This window comes from Dasypus novemcinctus, chromosome 27 (genome assembly GCF_030445035.2).
Source record: "Dasypus novemcinctus isolate mDasNov1 chromosome 27, mDasNov1.1.hap2, whole genome shotgun sequence".
NCBI classification, from domain to species: Eukaryota; Metazoa; Chordata; class Mammalia; order Cingulata; family Dasypodidae; genus Dasypus; species Dasypus novemcinctus.
Window position 1 is genome coordinate 40290597 of NC_080699.1, and position 14770 is coordinate 40305366.

A 14770-nucleotide genomic window follows, 5' to 3' on the forward strand; every position below is an offset into this window, starting at 1 on the left:
ACTGTTAGATAAAAAAGTTTCGCCTATAACATTATGAAAAGCAAGGTAATAATCCAGAATGCCCAGCATCTTAACTGAAGCCTAGATAGAGACTACAGAACACATCCAACGATTTCACTTCAGAGATCCTTCATCTCTAGTCCTTTGCTTCCCTCATCAGTACTCCCCTGGGTGACTAGCCCCCTCTCTCTAGTTCCACACCCCTGTTTTGATCCTTCCCCCTCATTGCTCCACAGTCATCTCTCTGGTTAAATCACCCATCTGTTTTAAGTCCCACAACGGCTCACTGTTACCTTCAGAATGAAGTCTAAACCCTCTGCAAGTCACATAGGACTCCTTGGGATCTAGGCTCCGTGTTCCTTTCCAATCCCAGACACAACCTGTACCCTGCAGTTCCTCCCCTGTGCAAAAATCGCTCAGCGCTGTGCTTCTGCACATCTAACTTCCCATACTTGCCTACCGTCTTTGCCTAGATAAAGCCTACTCATTTTCCAAAATGCAGCTATCCTCCAGGAAGCTGCCTTTCATTTATTAGTGGCTTAGGTGGGTGCCCTCCTATGCAGAGCAACAGAACCCTCTGCAGATCTGTTAACTACCTTTGACCTATGTTAAGACTTACTTAAAACATTATATAAAAAAGATCATTCCAGTTGATTGGTGGAGAATGGACCAGATTAGAGGAAGAATGAAATCAGATGCCAGTGTGAAGGCAAAAGATGGTGGTAGCTTGGAGTGGGGTAGGTGTAGAAGAGATGGAAGACAAGTGGACAGATCAGGTGTAGGTTCCAGAAGGAGAGTTGCAGGACCTGCTGAGGACTGGTGAGGAAAGAAGGATCAAGAATAATTCCTAGAGATTTTGCTTGAAAAATTCAGGGGGGGGGGGCACGGAGATCATGCTGTTTGCTGAGACAGGAAAGATAAGAGAAGAAGTGTTGGAGATCAGGGGGAGTTAGAAACCAGGAGTTGTGTTTTGGCCATGTTAGTCTGAGAAAATTTCCTTTATATTTAGCTATGCTTAAATATCAAGCAGGGAGGGTGACTTAAAGAGTGGGACATTATGGGGGCTATCGATCAAGGTCCAGCACACTTTTCCACTGTAGCTCAGATAATAAATATTTTGGCTTTGTAGGCCATATATTCTCTACATTGTAGCATGAAAGCACCCAAAGCAAGACAAACAAATGAGCGTGGCTGTGTTTCAATAAAAATTTACAAATACAGGTGGTGGGCTAGAATTGGCCTGTGGGCCCTACTGTGCCAACTTGATATAGACACTATTTAAAGCAATAGGATGGGGTACATTTGGAAATGCCAAAAAAAAGTATAGGGATGGGAAGTGGACTTGGCCCAGTGATTAGGGTGTCCGTCTACCACATGGGAGGTCCGCGGTTCAAACCCTGGGCCTCCTTGACCCATGTGGAGCTGGCTCATGCGCAGTGCTGATGCGCGCAAGGAGTTCCATGCCACGCAGGGGTGTCCCCCCACTTAGGGGAGCCCCATGCACAAGGAGTGCGCCCCATAAGGAGACCTGCCCAGCACGAAAGAAAGTGCAGCCTGCCTAAGAATGGCGCCGCCCACACGGAGAGCTGATACAAGATGACGCAACAAAAAGAAACCCAGCTTCCTGTGCCACTGACAACAACAGAAGTGGACAAAGACGACACAGCAAACAGACACAGAGAACAGACAACTGGGGTGGGGGGGGGGGTGGGGAGGGGAGAGAAATAAATATAAAAAAAAAGTATAGGTTGTCTAATTTCTGATTTGATGCTGCTGCTTCATTACTCTGAAAAGTATACTCAAGTGAGGGTCCAAATAAAATGCTTCAATTTAGTTGTAAGCAAAACTTTACAAGAAAACCACATACTATGTCAATACTAACCGATCGTCATCCTCTGCATGGGCATTAGTGCCAGAAGTGCTTTGAAGGGAGGGTAAGCCCTCAGTGACACCTTCATCTACTGAGCCTGTGAATAAAAAAAATAAAAGGCATATGTCAATATTTTGGTGTAAATAAAGCAAAGATATTAATTGCAAGGCATATCTCCAAACCTCCAACATAAATTAGCTAATGTATGTATCATTAATCATCAAAAGTAGTAGTTTTATATAGTATTTTAATTTTTGAGGTGTTTGTGATTTAAAAAGAAATACGTACTACTTAAATTAGAATTTACTACTTAAATTCTTTAACAATATTTTTTTGATAAAAATTTCAGAAAGCAGGCAGAGCAATTCGAAGGCAAAGTGAACAAAAGCCCACATAAAATTAACGTTATAACAACTCTTTAAGGAAGCACTGACAATTTTTTAAATGTGAGATGTAATCTACATACAACTTTGTTGCATTAAAAGAATTATAAAGTCAACACTTATGCAACACTACCAGTGTCCTAGAGCTGCCCATTTGCCCTTTGCTGACCAAAAGTCTGCCCTCCCTCCTTCCAAGAGGTAACTGTTATCCTGCCTTTTATGGTCATCATTTCCTTCTGTTTAAAAATAGTTTTATCTCAAATGCACGTATCCATAAGTGAGGGGTTGGTGGTTGTTGCACAGCAAATCTAGGACTGCTTTTGAACTACAGCAGCAGAACTTGGTAGTAGCGATTACAACGAAACCCTTTGGCAGTTAAACCTAAGATTTACACCCTGGCCCTGTAAGAATAAGCTGCCTGGAATGTGCACCTTAATTTTTTGTTAAATTTGGGAAGATTTCTTTGAATATTCCTTATGTTCCTTCTCTTTTTCCTCCTTCTAGAAGCCCATAATGTAAATTGGTAGGCTTGATGTTGTCCCTTAAGTTTCTTAGGGTCTAGTCACTTTTTAAAAAATTATTTTCTGTCTACTCCTCAGTCTGAGTTATTTCAACTGTCTTGTCTTTGAGTTCACTGATTCTTTCTTTTGCCACCTCCAATCTTCTGTTGAAATGTGTTAAGGAATTTTTCATTTCAGATACTGTGGTCTTCAACTCCAGTATTTGTTTGGTTCCTTTTTAAAATTTCTCTTCGTTGGGATTCTAGTATTGGTCATTTATTGTTTTCCTGATATCCTTTAGTTCTTTCTGCTTTCCTTTATCTTCTAGCGCATATAGAGGATCATTTTTCAGTCTTTGTCTAGTATATTCAAAGTCTGATCTTCCTAGTTTGGTTTCTCATTTTTATGTTGTTCCTTTGGAAAGACCATCATTGCCTGTTTCTTTGTCTTGGAATCTTTTGTTGGCACACTGTATTTTTTTTTTAGGAAGTACTGGGATTGAACCCAGGATCTTTTGTACGCGGGAAGCAGGCATTCAACCACTGAGCTATATTTGCTCCCCAATGAGTTGTTCTGCCCCCACAAGGTCTGTTTTTATTTATTTATTTTAAAGAAACTTTAGATAACATGAATGTTACATAAAAAATATAAGGGTTCTCATATGCCCCATTTCCTCCCCCTCCCACACTTTCCTACATTAACAACATCCTTCATTAGTGTGGTACATTTATTACAATTGATGAGCACATATTGGTGCCACTAACCTTGGATTACAGCTTACATTATAGTTTATGCTCTGTCCTGCATCATTTTGTAAGTTATGACAAGATATATAACGACCTGTATCTGTTATTTCGTCATGGAGGACAATTCCAGTTTCCCAAAAATGCCCCCATATTACACCTATTTTTCACTCTCCCTTCCCTCAGAGTCTCTGGTGGCCACTGCTTTTATATCAATGATTACAAGTTCTTCCATTGCTACAATAAGTCTATAGGAGAAAAAGAGTTAAGTTTTCTTTAGTTCATCGTTCGTTCCCCAATCCTGAGAATTCTGGGGGATGATGTCCACTTTGCCTCTAATTGAGAGGGGGCTTAGATCCCATTGGGCAGATGAATGGGACTATCTTGCTTGCAGTTGCAGACTCTCTGTTTCATGGGATGGGCATTGCCCATCATCTTCATCTTGTAGTTGTCCTGGGTGAGTCCAATGAACAGGAGAGTAGCTGTTGCAACTCTGCTGAGATTCAGGGCCCAGCTGGCCCGTGAACAGATCAAAGACTTAAATCTCTTGGAAATACACCTATCAAGTATAGTACTAACTATAGGTTCAAATAGAAGGGGCAGAAGAGCCATGTGTAGAGAAACCACAAGTGAGTCTAACTCTTGTCACACTACGGAACATAAATTCCAAGGTAAGGCCCACTGGCAGGGCACCAAACTCCTGAACTGCCTGCCCTGCCTATAGTGTCTGGATGTCTCTAAAGCCTGCAGGAGCCCCACTATTTGAAGCACTATTTACTGCAGCAGTCAATGAGCTCCTGCTGAGACATGCATTAAGTATAACCTCTGGAATGACCTCCCAACTCACTTTGAAATCTCTTAGCCATAAAAACTCATTTGTATTTACTATTTCCCCCTTATGGTCAAGGTCTCTGTCCAGGTGCACGCTTGTTGGCACTTGGTAATAATCCCTTGACTCCCAGGGAGGCTCATCCCTGGGAGTCATGCCCCATACCAGGGGGAAGGTTTGGCTTCTAGAGTGACCACATATGAGCAAAAAGGAGGCCCTCAGGAGGCAACTTTTAGGCAATATAGAATACTAGGTTAAGTTTCAATTTCAAAAGAAAAGGTTCCTAAGTACAACCATCAATATCAAGGACCCAGCGCAATGGTCCATCCTCCTTCGCTAGGCTCTGCCCCTGTACTCAGAGGATTCTTGCTCTCCGATTAGAGAATGCAGCAGAACTCCCCAGGATGGAATTTTAATATTCTTTATTCATATGCCTTAGAGGCATGCCCCAGATGAACTCTCTCCCATGGAGACCCCCATCACTGATTCCTTACACCAACGATCCTCCCCTGCCACAGTTCTGACCCTTCTGTGATTCAAAACCTCTCCAAAGAAAGCCAAGAAAATAACCAAACAAAAATAAGAAAACAAAATGATAGTTTTAAAAACATAAAATACAAAAAAACCCCAAAAAACAAAACTTATAAAAAACCAACAACAAAAGCATCTGTTCCCCTATGAGAGTTTTGTTTGTTTTTAGAAGGTATCAGAGATTGAGTTCCAGAACCTTGCACATGGGAAGCAGAGGTTCAACCACGTGAGCTACATCCATTCCCACCCACTATACATTTTAACATTTTAAAGTGTTAACTCTGGATTTTAGTTCCTGAAGTTTATATCCAGCTATTGATACAAGATTTCCTTGAGTGCCAGGAGCTAACAAAAACCAATGCAACAAACACCTTTTTATCTTTGCAAAATTGGGCCTGTCTTGGTGGGTGCTCTCCTTTGGAGTTTAGCCCACCTACCAAGCTCAGTCCAAGGTGAATATGAACTGCAGAGTCCTCAATGTCTTAAGTCTTTTCTGAGCCTCCCTCTTGTCTTGGGCTTGTACATGTTTATGGTTTTAGGAATGCTCCTCCTACTCTCAGTGAAACAGACTATCTTCCCTTCCCAGGTGCTCTATTCTAAGACTTAAAAGAGGTAATCCTTTGCCCCAAGTTGCTTTAACACTCTTCAGGAGGTACTGGGGATTGAACCCCAGGACCTCGTACATGGGAAGCAGGCACTCAACCAGTTGGGCTACATCCATTCCCTAAGATTTGTTTCTTACATTAATATATAGCTGTTTGTGAGTTACTTCTGTCTGCAGGGCAAACCCCAGGAGGGCAAGCCAGAGAAGAGTTTCTGGTTCAGTGTTCAGGCTGCCACCTGATAGATTGATATACCAGTATGTACAAAAGGGTTACTCTCCTTCTGGAACAAGGCCAGGGACCCAAAATGGGAGAGCAGGCTGGCTTCATGCTGCCCTAGGGAGCAGCTAGCAAGGGTGCCATGAACTTCTACCATTTTTAAAGCTGCATTTTCTTGATCTGGAACTTACCCAGTTATTGTAACCCCTTTAACTATTTTCCAGAGTTTTGAGGAATATGGCTCTGCTAGTTTTTCCTAGTTCAGATTCTGTGGGGGAACAGCATCCTAGAGCATCTGACACTGTCATCTTGGTCAACCACTGACTCCTCTCGTTATTTTTTATTTTTATTTCTAACATTCTCAGAATTTTCCTCAATTAGCAATGTCATTTTTTATAGCATTCTGTTCTCTGCAATTATCATTCAAGTATTTTATTTCTTTAAATGTAGTAAGCATATGTTTTACATCTTTGTCTGATAACTATGCCAATTGGCTAAACCAGTTTGTTTGTGTCATTTTTTTCCTTCTCTTTGGTTCTCACTCTATTTTGTTTCCGTGTATGTCCTGGTTATTTTTAACAGTGGTAAATGCCTTTGAAAATTATTTGCAAAGAATTTACTGAGGTTACAATGAATAGTCCCTCTTCCAAAGAAGTTTAATGTTTGTTTTTGCATAACCAGAAAATAATTCTGCAAGAGGTAGTCTGTGGCCACAACTTTTCAGCAAAGTGTTTTCCACCCTTTCTCCTTTTCTTCATCTGGTTTTCCCACTGCTGCAGCAGCTTTTTCTAAAGTCCCTTAGGGTATGGAGGAAGGGGAGCCGGTTTAGTTCTCGTTTACTCTTACCCTGATGGTATAGTCCTTTGGGGTCCCTATTTATGTGTGAAGTAACTTCTCTGAGACTTCACAACAGTCACACACTTGGGTCTTGACTTCCATTCCCCTGGCTTTTGAGTTGATGAAGCAAAGCCCAAACTATGTTTGGCATTCTGATAATCTACTTACCAATCTGGGTTCAGGCTTTTGCTCCAAATTTAACCTGGCAATTCCTTCACTATCCTTTTGTCTTTTCAAATACTTTTTTTTAAGGAGGTACCAGGAATTGAACCCAGGACCTCACAGATGGGAAATAGGTGCTCAACCACTGAGCTACATCCACTCCCCTTTTCAAATACTTTTTAAGGTGACTTTAAAATCTAGGATCTTTTTAGTGGAAGGATAGTCCAAACAACCTAGCCTGTCTGCATCAGGTAATGATGCACTCTGCCAATTTCTTTACTGTGTGTAAATTAGCTGGGTTGCACCAAACGAACAAATCTCAGCCTCTAAAGCTATTAATCTCTTTAAAAACAATCTAGCTTTTGGCTACATTATTTTAATGAAAGCTAAAATGTATTAACTGTAACTGTTTAAAGTTCTGTCGAATGCCATGTCCACATGAACATTTTAGAAATATCAACTGTTGGCAGATGGATGAAATTTCTTCTTGATGAAAATTTATAAAATCCAGTATTTCAGTTTTCCTCTTTGGAATACTTGAATTAGCTGATATTATTAGGAAATGAGTAAAATGTCCATAGAAGTAAATTGTCCAAAAAATAAGCTTCCTTTTAAGGCATCCAAACTTACTTTAATCATTTGTGCTGGAAAATTTGTGATGGGGCAATAGAACTCTGACCATCCCCACAGAACTGAGTCAGTACCGCTAGTTCCCATCCATTACTCATGTCAAATTTAGTAAGGATCTATTAATACACCCTTATGTGTGCATTTAACTATATACAGATATGTAAATATACAAATATATATAAACTTAAACTATGGCTTTAATATATAATTACCTTTATATTAAGTAAATATGATAGTGGTCTATGAGATTTATGTTGGCCCGGAGACCACCACGGGCTAGCTGTGAGCACCAGTCTGCCCCTAGGTGTATGTGCCAGGCTAGTTCTTGAAGGCGAGGGGCTGTTCTTTCAAGCTTTAAAACATTGAGAACAGTGCTGGCACATGGTAAATTCTCAGTAAGAGATAACCACTGTAATTATTATTTTTCATTGCCAGAAGGGTTTTTGTACTCCTTTCATAGTTATGAACAGTGTATTTAGTACTTGAACAGTGGCAAGAACATTCATCTTGGACTCATGTTACAAATTTATTTCTTAAATTTCTAAGAAGTTTCTTTTTCACACACTAGGGATTCTGCTCTCAATAGCAGTAAAGGCTAAGAATTTGAGATGGAACTTTTCAACTTGTGAAATTTAGAGAGACAATCAGCTTTATATGGTAAGGGCTAGGTTATCAAAACAGAGGGCACTCTCCTTCACCTTCAATTAGGAGTGCTGCAGACTTCTGTGCGGTCAGGCTGACTCCTGGTTTGTTGCTACTTACCACTGTTCAAGTACCAAATATTGCTTGTTTGAGTCTTCTGTTAGATAAAATAACCAAGACACATCACCTTGTCTCAGAGTTACAGCAAACTTGAACAAACTTCAGATGACTTAGTTTATGGTCTCCATGAAAGTAATGGTTTTGCCACTTTTTATCCATTGCCTAATTCCATGAACTACTGTTGCTGTCCCCTTTGCAAATCACTGCCATTATTGCAACACTTTAAACCCAGGCATCTTCCTTCTTTTGCCTAAAAAAGAACTCCATGATTGCTTACCCTTGATAAGGGAATTATCCATATCTAACCCAAACCTATTACAGACTCCCTTAAATAGCCTAATTTAATTCAGTTTGTTGATGGTTCATAATAAGAAAAATTAAAATATGCCAAGCAGGTAGTGCTTTCATAGACTTGAACTTACTCTTGAAATGAAAGCTTCTCACAGAAATTTAAGTCAAGTCAGATAGCTAAATTAATTGCCCTTGCCCAGACCTGACATCTGACAAAAGACAAAAGAGCAAATATTTATACTGACAAAAGGTATATGATTTGGGTTAGCACCAAACTTCAAAATGCTTTAGTAACAAAGAGATTTCCTACAGGAACCCCTAAAAAAATGGACAGTAAGTTTAAACTCTTGAGATACTTTGCTAAGGAGAACGTTGTAATAAAAGTAGAGTTGACCAAAAATGCCTCATGATACTATCCATGGAAAGAGATAAAGTGCTTCGACACTGGACCAATACTGGGTTCCAATGCATGGCCTTCCCGCCAACAACACGACCTTGGTAGTTCTGTAAAGGCGAGACACTGGCAGCAAAGCACCAAGGCCCCTTTAAACACTCCAAATGGGCTATGAATGTGTTCTGGTTAGTGTTTATTATCAGGGGGATGGAGGCTTTTGCTTGCTGAAGTTATGGCAGTTATTGTAGGGAAAAAATTACTTGATTTTTTCTTCGTGAGTAGGGGAATTCCAAGTTATCTCTCCAGTAACAGGACTAGATGTTACACAAATACTGTTGGAACTCTGTAAGCATTATCTTTTACTCAGACTCTCCACTGGTTTTATGATCCACCACTTTAAGAAAAAGAGAATTCTAAAGCTATAATTATCAAAGCACTTAAAAACCCTCAAATTTCCACGGTCCCAAGAACTTCCAGGAGCCTTAATGACAGTAAATTAAATTGCAGGGACCCATAAGTTATCTCCTTATGAGTTAACGCCAAGCTACTTTTACATGTCAGAATTTTACTTATAAGCAGCCTCTGAATGATTTAAAATCTGAATTTGGGTCTTTTGGAAAAGACACTAGAGAAAAACTGGCCTTGAGTATCAGTGGAAAGGACATTATCAGATAACATTAACACCTGACTTGGCAGTAAAATACCGATGTCTCAATCCTTGGATTTATGATCCCAACTGAAAAGACATGGATCACGTCCTCCTGTCTACAGAACTTCCACTCCACTGCAGACCTTCAAATTAGGAGCCTGAGGGATTCTTCAGAAGACATTGACTTGAAAAGTGGGCAGGGTCCACCCAAGATGATGAAACAAGGATAATTTTCTTATTCTTCAGTACTCTTTTTCTGTCCTTTTGCTTTACTACTAATCTTGCCTATTATAACAAATAAGAGGGCTCATTTTCATCTTATTATTTTTAATTCCCCTAAGATTTCCTTCTGCCACTTAAGGAAAAACAAAATTCTTACATATTTTTTTTTCCCAGACCATACCTATTGCTCGCAATTTATCACTGGGTTATTCCCCATTTGACGTGGCTGACAAACACTTAACAGCTGCTCCTTTAAACACTTCAGAAGGGAAACTGCCTTTTATAGGGGCCTTCTGGCATTTAAGTTTTCCTCACATCATTAATCCCAACTTTCAGTCTTGTAAAAATTGGACCTTGACCTCACATCATCGAAATGCTTCTTTTTTAAAAAAAGAGAATAAAAAAAAAAAAAGATTTATTTCTCTCCCCTTTCCCCCCTGCCCCAGTTGTCTGTTCTGTGCGTCCATTTGCAGCGTCTTCTTTTTGTCTGCTTCTGTTGTTGTCAGCGGCATGGGAATCTGTTTCTTTTTGCTGCATCATCTTTTTTTAAAAAATTAATTAATTAATTAATTAGTCTCCCCTCCCCACCCCAACCCTGGTTGTCTGTTCTGTGTCTATCTGCTGCGTCTTCTTTGTCCGCTTCTGTTGTTGTCAGCGGCATGGGAATCTGTGTTTCTTTTTTGTCGCGTCATCTTGTTGTGTCAGCTCTCCGTGTGTGCAGCACCATTCCTGGGCAGGCTGCACTTTCTTTCACACTGGGTAGCTCTCCTTACGGGGCACACTCCTTGCGTGTGGGGATCCCCTACGTGGGGGACACCCCTGCGTGGCATGGCACTCCTTGTGCGCATCAGCACTGCACATAGGCCAGCTCCACACGGGTCAAGGAGGCCCGGTGTTTGAACCGTGGACCTCCCATGTGGTAGACAGATGCCCTAACCACTGGACCAAGTCCGCTTCCCTTCCTGCGTCATCTTGTTGTGTCAGCTCTCCGTGTGCATGGCGCCATTCCTGGGCAGGCTGCACTTTCTTTTGCGCTGGGTGGCTCTCCTTACAGGGCGCACTCCTTGTGTGTGGGGCTTCCCTACATGGGGACACCCCTGCGTGGCACGGCACTCCTTGGGCGCGTCAGCACTGCACATGGGCCAGCTGCACATGGGTCAAAGAGGCCGGGGGTTTGAACCATGGACCTTCTATGTGGTAGGCGGATGCCCTAATTGTTGGGCCAAGTCTGCTTCCCAGAAATGCTTCTAAAGACATTATAATTCTATCTGCAAGACCTGGCCAATTAGAAAAATGCAAATATTGGGACTATTCTGACCATAAGAGTCTGTTCTCCCTGGAGACACTTTAGCCTGCTTTGTAAGAACTGATTAACTTCACTCAAGGAATCTGGTCATTTCATGGGACACAAAACTGGCTAACTCTTGTGATAAGTGATACTTACACTCCTCTAGGATGCTGCTACTTATGTGGACACCAGGTTTCCACCTGCCTGCTGCCACTAACTGATCCTATGTATCTGAGGTAACAGAGATTTTCAGATCTTAAACTACCACCCCAGCTACAGGTGTGTACCTGGTGGTCTTTGGCTGGAGGGCAGTGACATACTTAAAAGGTAACACTTTATGGCTATGGAAACTCAAGTGAAGCTAAGAAACCTGCTCAAAGTCACACATCCATTAAGTGTCAGAAATGTAGCAGAATCTTGATCTGTTGGACTCCAAGGCCTGAACTTTTAACCATTATACTACATTGCTTCTGCATATGAGCAATGGTCAATCCCAGCTTTCTCCCATTACTACCCTAGCTGTCCGCTGCAACAAGTTTATATATTCACTACTGCTACTGAAAAAACTGCCAAATTGTTTATTAATACCTTATTAATACCATTGCCCATAATAATTTTTTTTTATGGCAGAGATTTTAGAGTTTTAAAAACACTAAAGGAGCTGATGTGGCTCAATGGCTGAGCACTAGCTTCCCGCATACAAGGTCCTGGGTTCAATTCCCAGCCTCAGGACTTTAAAAAAAAAAAAAACAAAAAAAAAAACCCAAAACCCCCAAAAAACCATTCAATTTGTTAGCATTGTAGACAGCATTATCTATAACTATTATATTTGTCTTTGGTGTAGGCAGATAATTAAATATTTCAAGATGAATAACAAAGACATGCTATGAAAACTTTCTCACTTATAAAAATCCTCCTTAGGAATCCTCATCCACTGCTGGTGGAATGTAGAAGGGTCTGGCCATTGTGGAGGACAGTTTGGCGGTTCTGCAAAAAACTATAGATTTGCCATATGACCCAGCAATGGTACACACCCAGAAGAACTGAAAACAAGGACACGAACAGATATATGGACACCAATATTCACAGCAGCATTATTCACTACTGCCAAAAGTTGGAATCAACCCAAATGCCCATCAACAGATGAATGGATAAATAAAATGTGTTATATACAAAAAAATGGAATACTCTTCAGAATAGCTATAAGAAGGAATACACTACAAAGACAAATGAGTTTATATGGCTAAAAGACTTCAAAATGAGTTAGGAGGTCATCAGGGGGCTAGCACTTATGTACATCTCAGCAGGATCCCAGAGACAGCCAAAGTAGATACAACCCCAGGTACTGGTGCTCCTGAGAGCTATGGAGACACCCAAGTTCTATGGTCAGGAGAAATGGCTCTGGAATTCAGTGCCTTGCCAGGGTCCTACTTTGGAATTTGTATTCCTGAGTGCAATGAAGTTGGACTCAGATATGACCTCTCTACGCATGTCTCTTCTGTCACTTTTACTGAAACTGTGGTTGGTGCTGGGGTTGGTGTATGCTCAGGAGACTTGAATCTCTGGACTGTCCATGTGCCAGCTGGACCCTGAGCCTCAACAGTTGTAACACCTGCTCTCCAGTTCATTGGACTTACCCAGGTCAGCTAATAGGGAGGTCAACCACCACACCAGGGAACCAAGAGAGTCTACAACTACAACTACAAGCAGGAGAATCCCATCCATCAGTCACGTGGGATCTAAGCCCCCTCTTGATTTAGAGGTGGAATGGACATTGCCATCCCAGGGTCCTCAGGATGGAGAAATAAAATATGGATTCGAGTGGACTTACTGGTATTCTACTATAGAATTATTGTGACTCTAGCAATGGAAGAAACTGTATCACTGATGTGGAGACAGTGGCCATGGGAGTTGCTGAGGGCAGGGAGAGGGAAGAAGAGGTGTGTGATATGGGGGCATTTTTGGGACTTGGGAGCTGTCCTGAATGATACTGAAGGGACAGAGGCAGGTCATGATATATCCTGCCATAACCCACTGATGGACTGGGAGAGAGTGTAAACTACAATGTAAACTATAATCCATTTTGTGTAGCAGTGCTCCAAAATGTATTCATCAAATGCAATGAATGTGCCACACTGGTGAAAGAGGTTGTTGATGTGGGAGAAGTGGGAGTGGGGTGGGGAGTGGGGGTATATGGGAACCTCTTATTTTTTTTAAGGTAACAGTTTTTATGATGTATATATCTTTAAAAACAAAAACAAAAAACAAAACTCTTCCTTAAATTCTACCAGAAATTGATGGGTTATTGTTTTGAGACCCAACCTAAATGCAGCAGTCCTTTTTTCCCCTCTAAATGGGCTCCATTTATTAATTTTACTTGCCCTAAGTTGGGGGGTGGGTGTCTGATTCTATAACATTTTGCTGGGCAACTGGCCACAAAGGCAACTTAAAATTATAGGTAAAATCCTATTTGAATTAAATTTGTGGCTAATCAAATTGTTACTTTAGAATTTCATAATGAATATATTAAACATTATATTCTCAGCTCTTAGAATAACTACCTCTTAGATACTGTCTTTCATAAATTAAATGAAATCAAATACACTCTATTCAATATGGAAAAAAAAATAGTGCACACCTCTTTCTTTTACCCCCTCCCACATGTACTGACTGCCTATTACATAACCCCAGGAATGCAGTCTTTTTCTGCATGGTTTTTAGTCTGTAGATTTAGAGTTAAGCTAGATTTGTTGCAAGTGATAAGCACACCATGTGATATGAAAGCAGGGGAAAAAACATACTTGGTTTATTTGATTATATGAAATTCAAATTAGAGTTGTTCCTATGTCCACTTTATACAGAGTCTACATTTATAACAGTATATACTATAGATTCTTCTACCTATGTTCTTTTTCTATTTAGCCATGTTAATTAGATCCTAAATGCAAAATGTGAATTGATTATAGATATACTTCAGTGGCAAAAATGGACAATTTCATATGTCTAGTTGGCAAGATTTTTAACTAGATTAATATATGGTTTCTAAGGTTTCAGAATGACAATTAAAATAGTAATTATGCATTAAGCAGCTTATTATTTCGAAAGTACCAATGTATTTTCAAAATTAAAGACCCTAGTAATTTAATAAAAAGTTGGTCATATAAAAAAATAGCTATGATCTCCTGCCAAATATTTTATTCGCTGTGCAGTTGCTTGAGTTCTTCTAAAGTATCTTGACTGAAATTAGAACTACAATCTATAGTGGGTAATTCCTGGTTGTCCATTCTTTGAGAGAAATCCTCTTTATTATTCTTTGTTAGCTTTCCTTCTTTCCATTCCCTAAATTTCCAAAGGATGAGTCCTTTGGCTTTGGCTCTTATGTACTTATTTCTTATTGAGATTCAAACTGCTAATAAAAATCCCCAATTAGCAATCTCCAGTCTTGACCTCAGCAGTTCTGCATTTTCAAGTGTTTTGTGGCATGATATTGCTTGGTCACTGAACTGACCTTAATGACTTATTACTCTTAAAATTGGGTTCCTGCCTACATGTACTGATTTTCATACTGTAGTTATTATATTTAATAGACTCTAAAAGCCACCTATTATTTGGTTACCATTTTTTGTTCCACTAAGAAAGAAAAACTGTAAGAGATCAATTGGAAGAAATACAGGAATTTCAGAGATAGAAAACATGAAAAATTGTGACTAAGAATCAATGAATATAATAAAATATTATCACTAATTTTCCTAGGCATCCAGAGCTCTTTCAACCCCTCCCATTCCCTTAATCTACATGTTCAGTATCACCAGGTAATACTGATTTTTTCATTGTGTCTCTAAATATTTTCTTTTTTGT

General features: G+C 40.1%; 1 protein-coding gene across 4 annotated transcripts in view; it reads right to left on the reverse strand.

The window, feature by feature from the left end:
- The window catches only part of ZBTB44 (zinc finger and BTB domain containing 44), an 80046-nt gene that overhangs the window by 10454 nt on the left and 54822 nt on the right, over positions 1-14770 (reverse strand). For all 4 annotated transcript variants that reach the window (XM_071212430.1, XM_071212429.1, XM_071212428.1 and 1 more), the window contains one exon: positions 1883-1967. In XM_071212430.1, coding sequence (XP_071068531.1) covers positions 1883-1967 — 85 coding nt within the window. The remainder of the gene's footprint in view (positions 1-1882; positions 1968-14770) is intronic.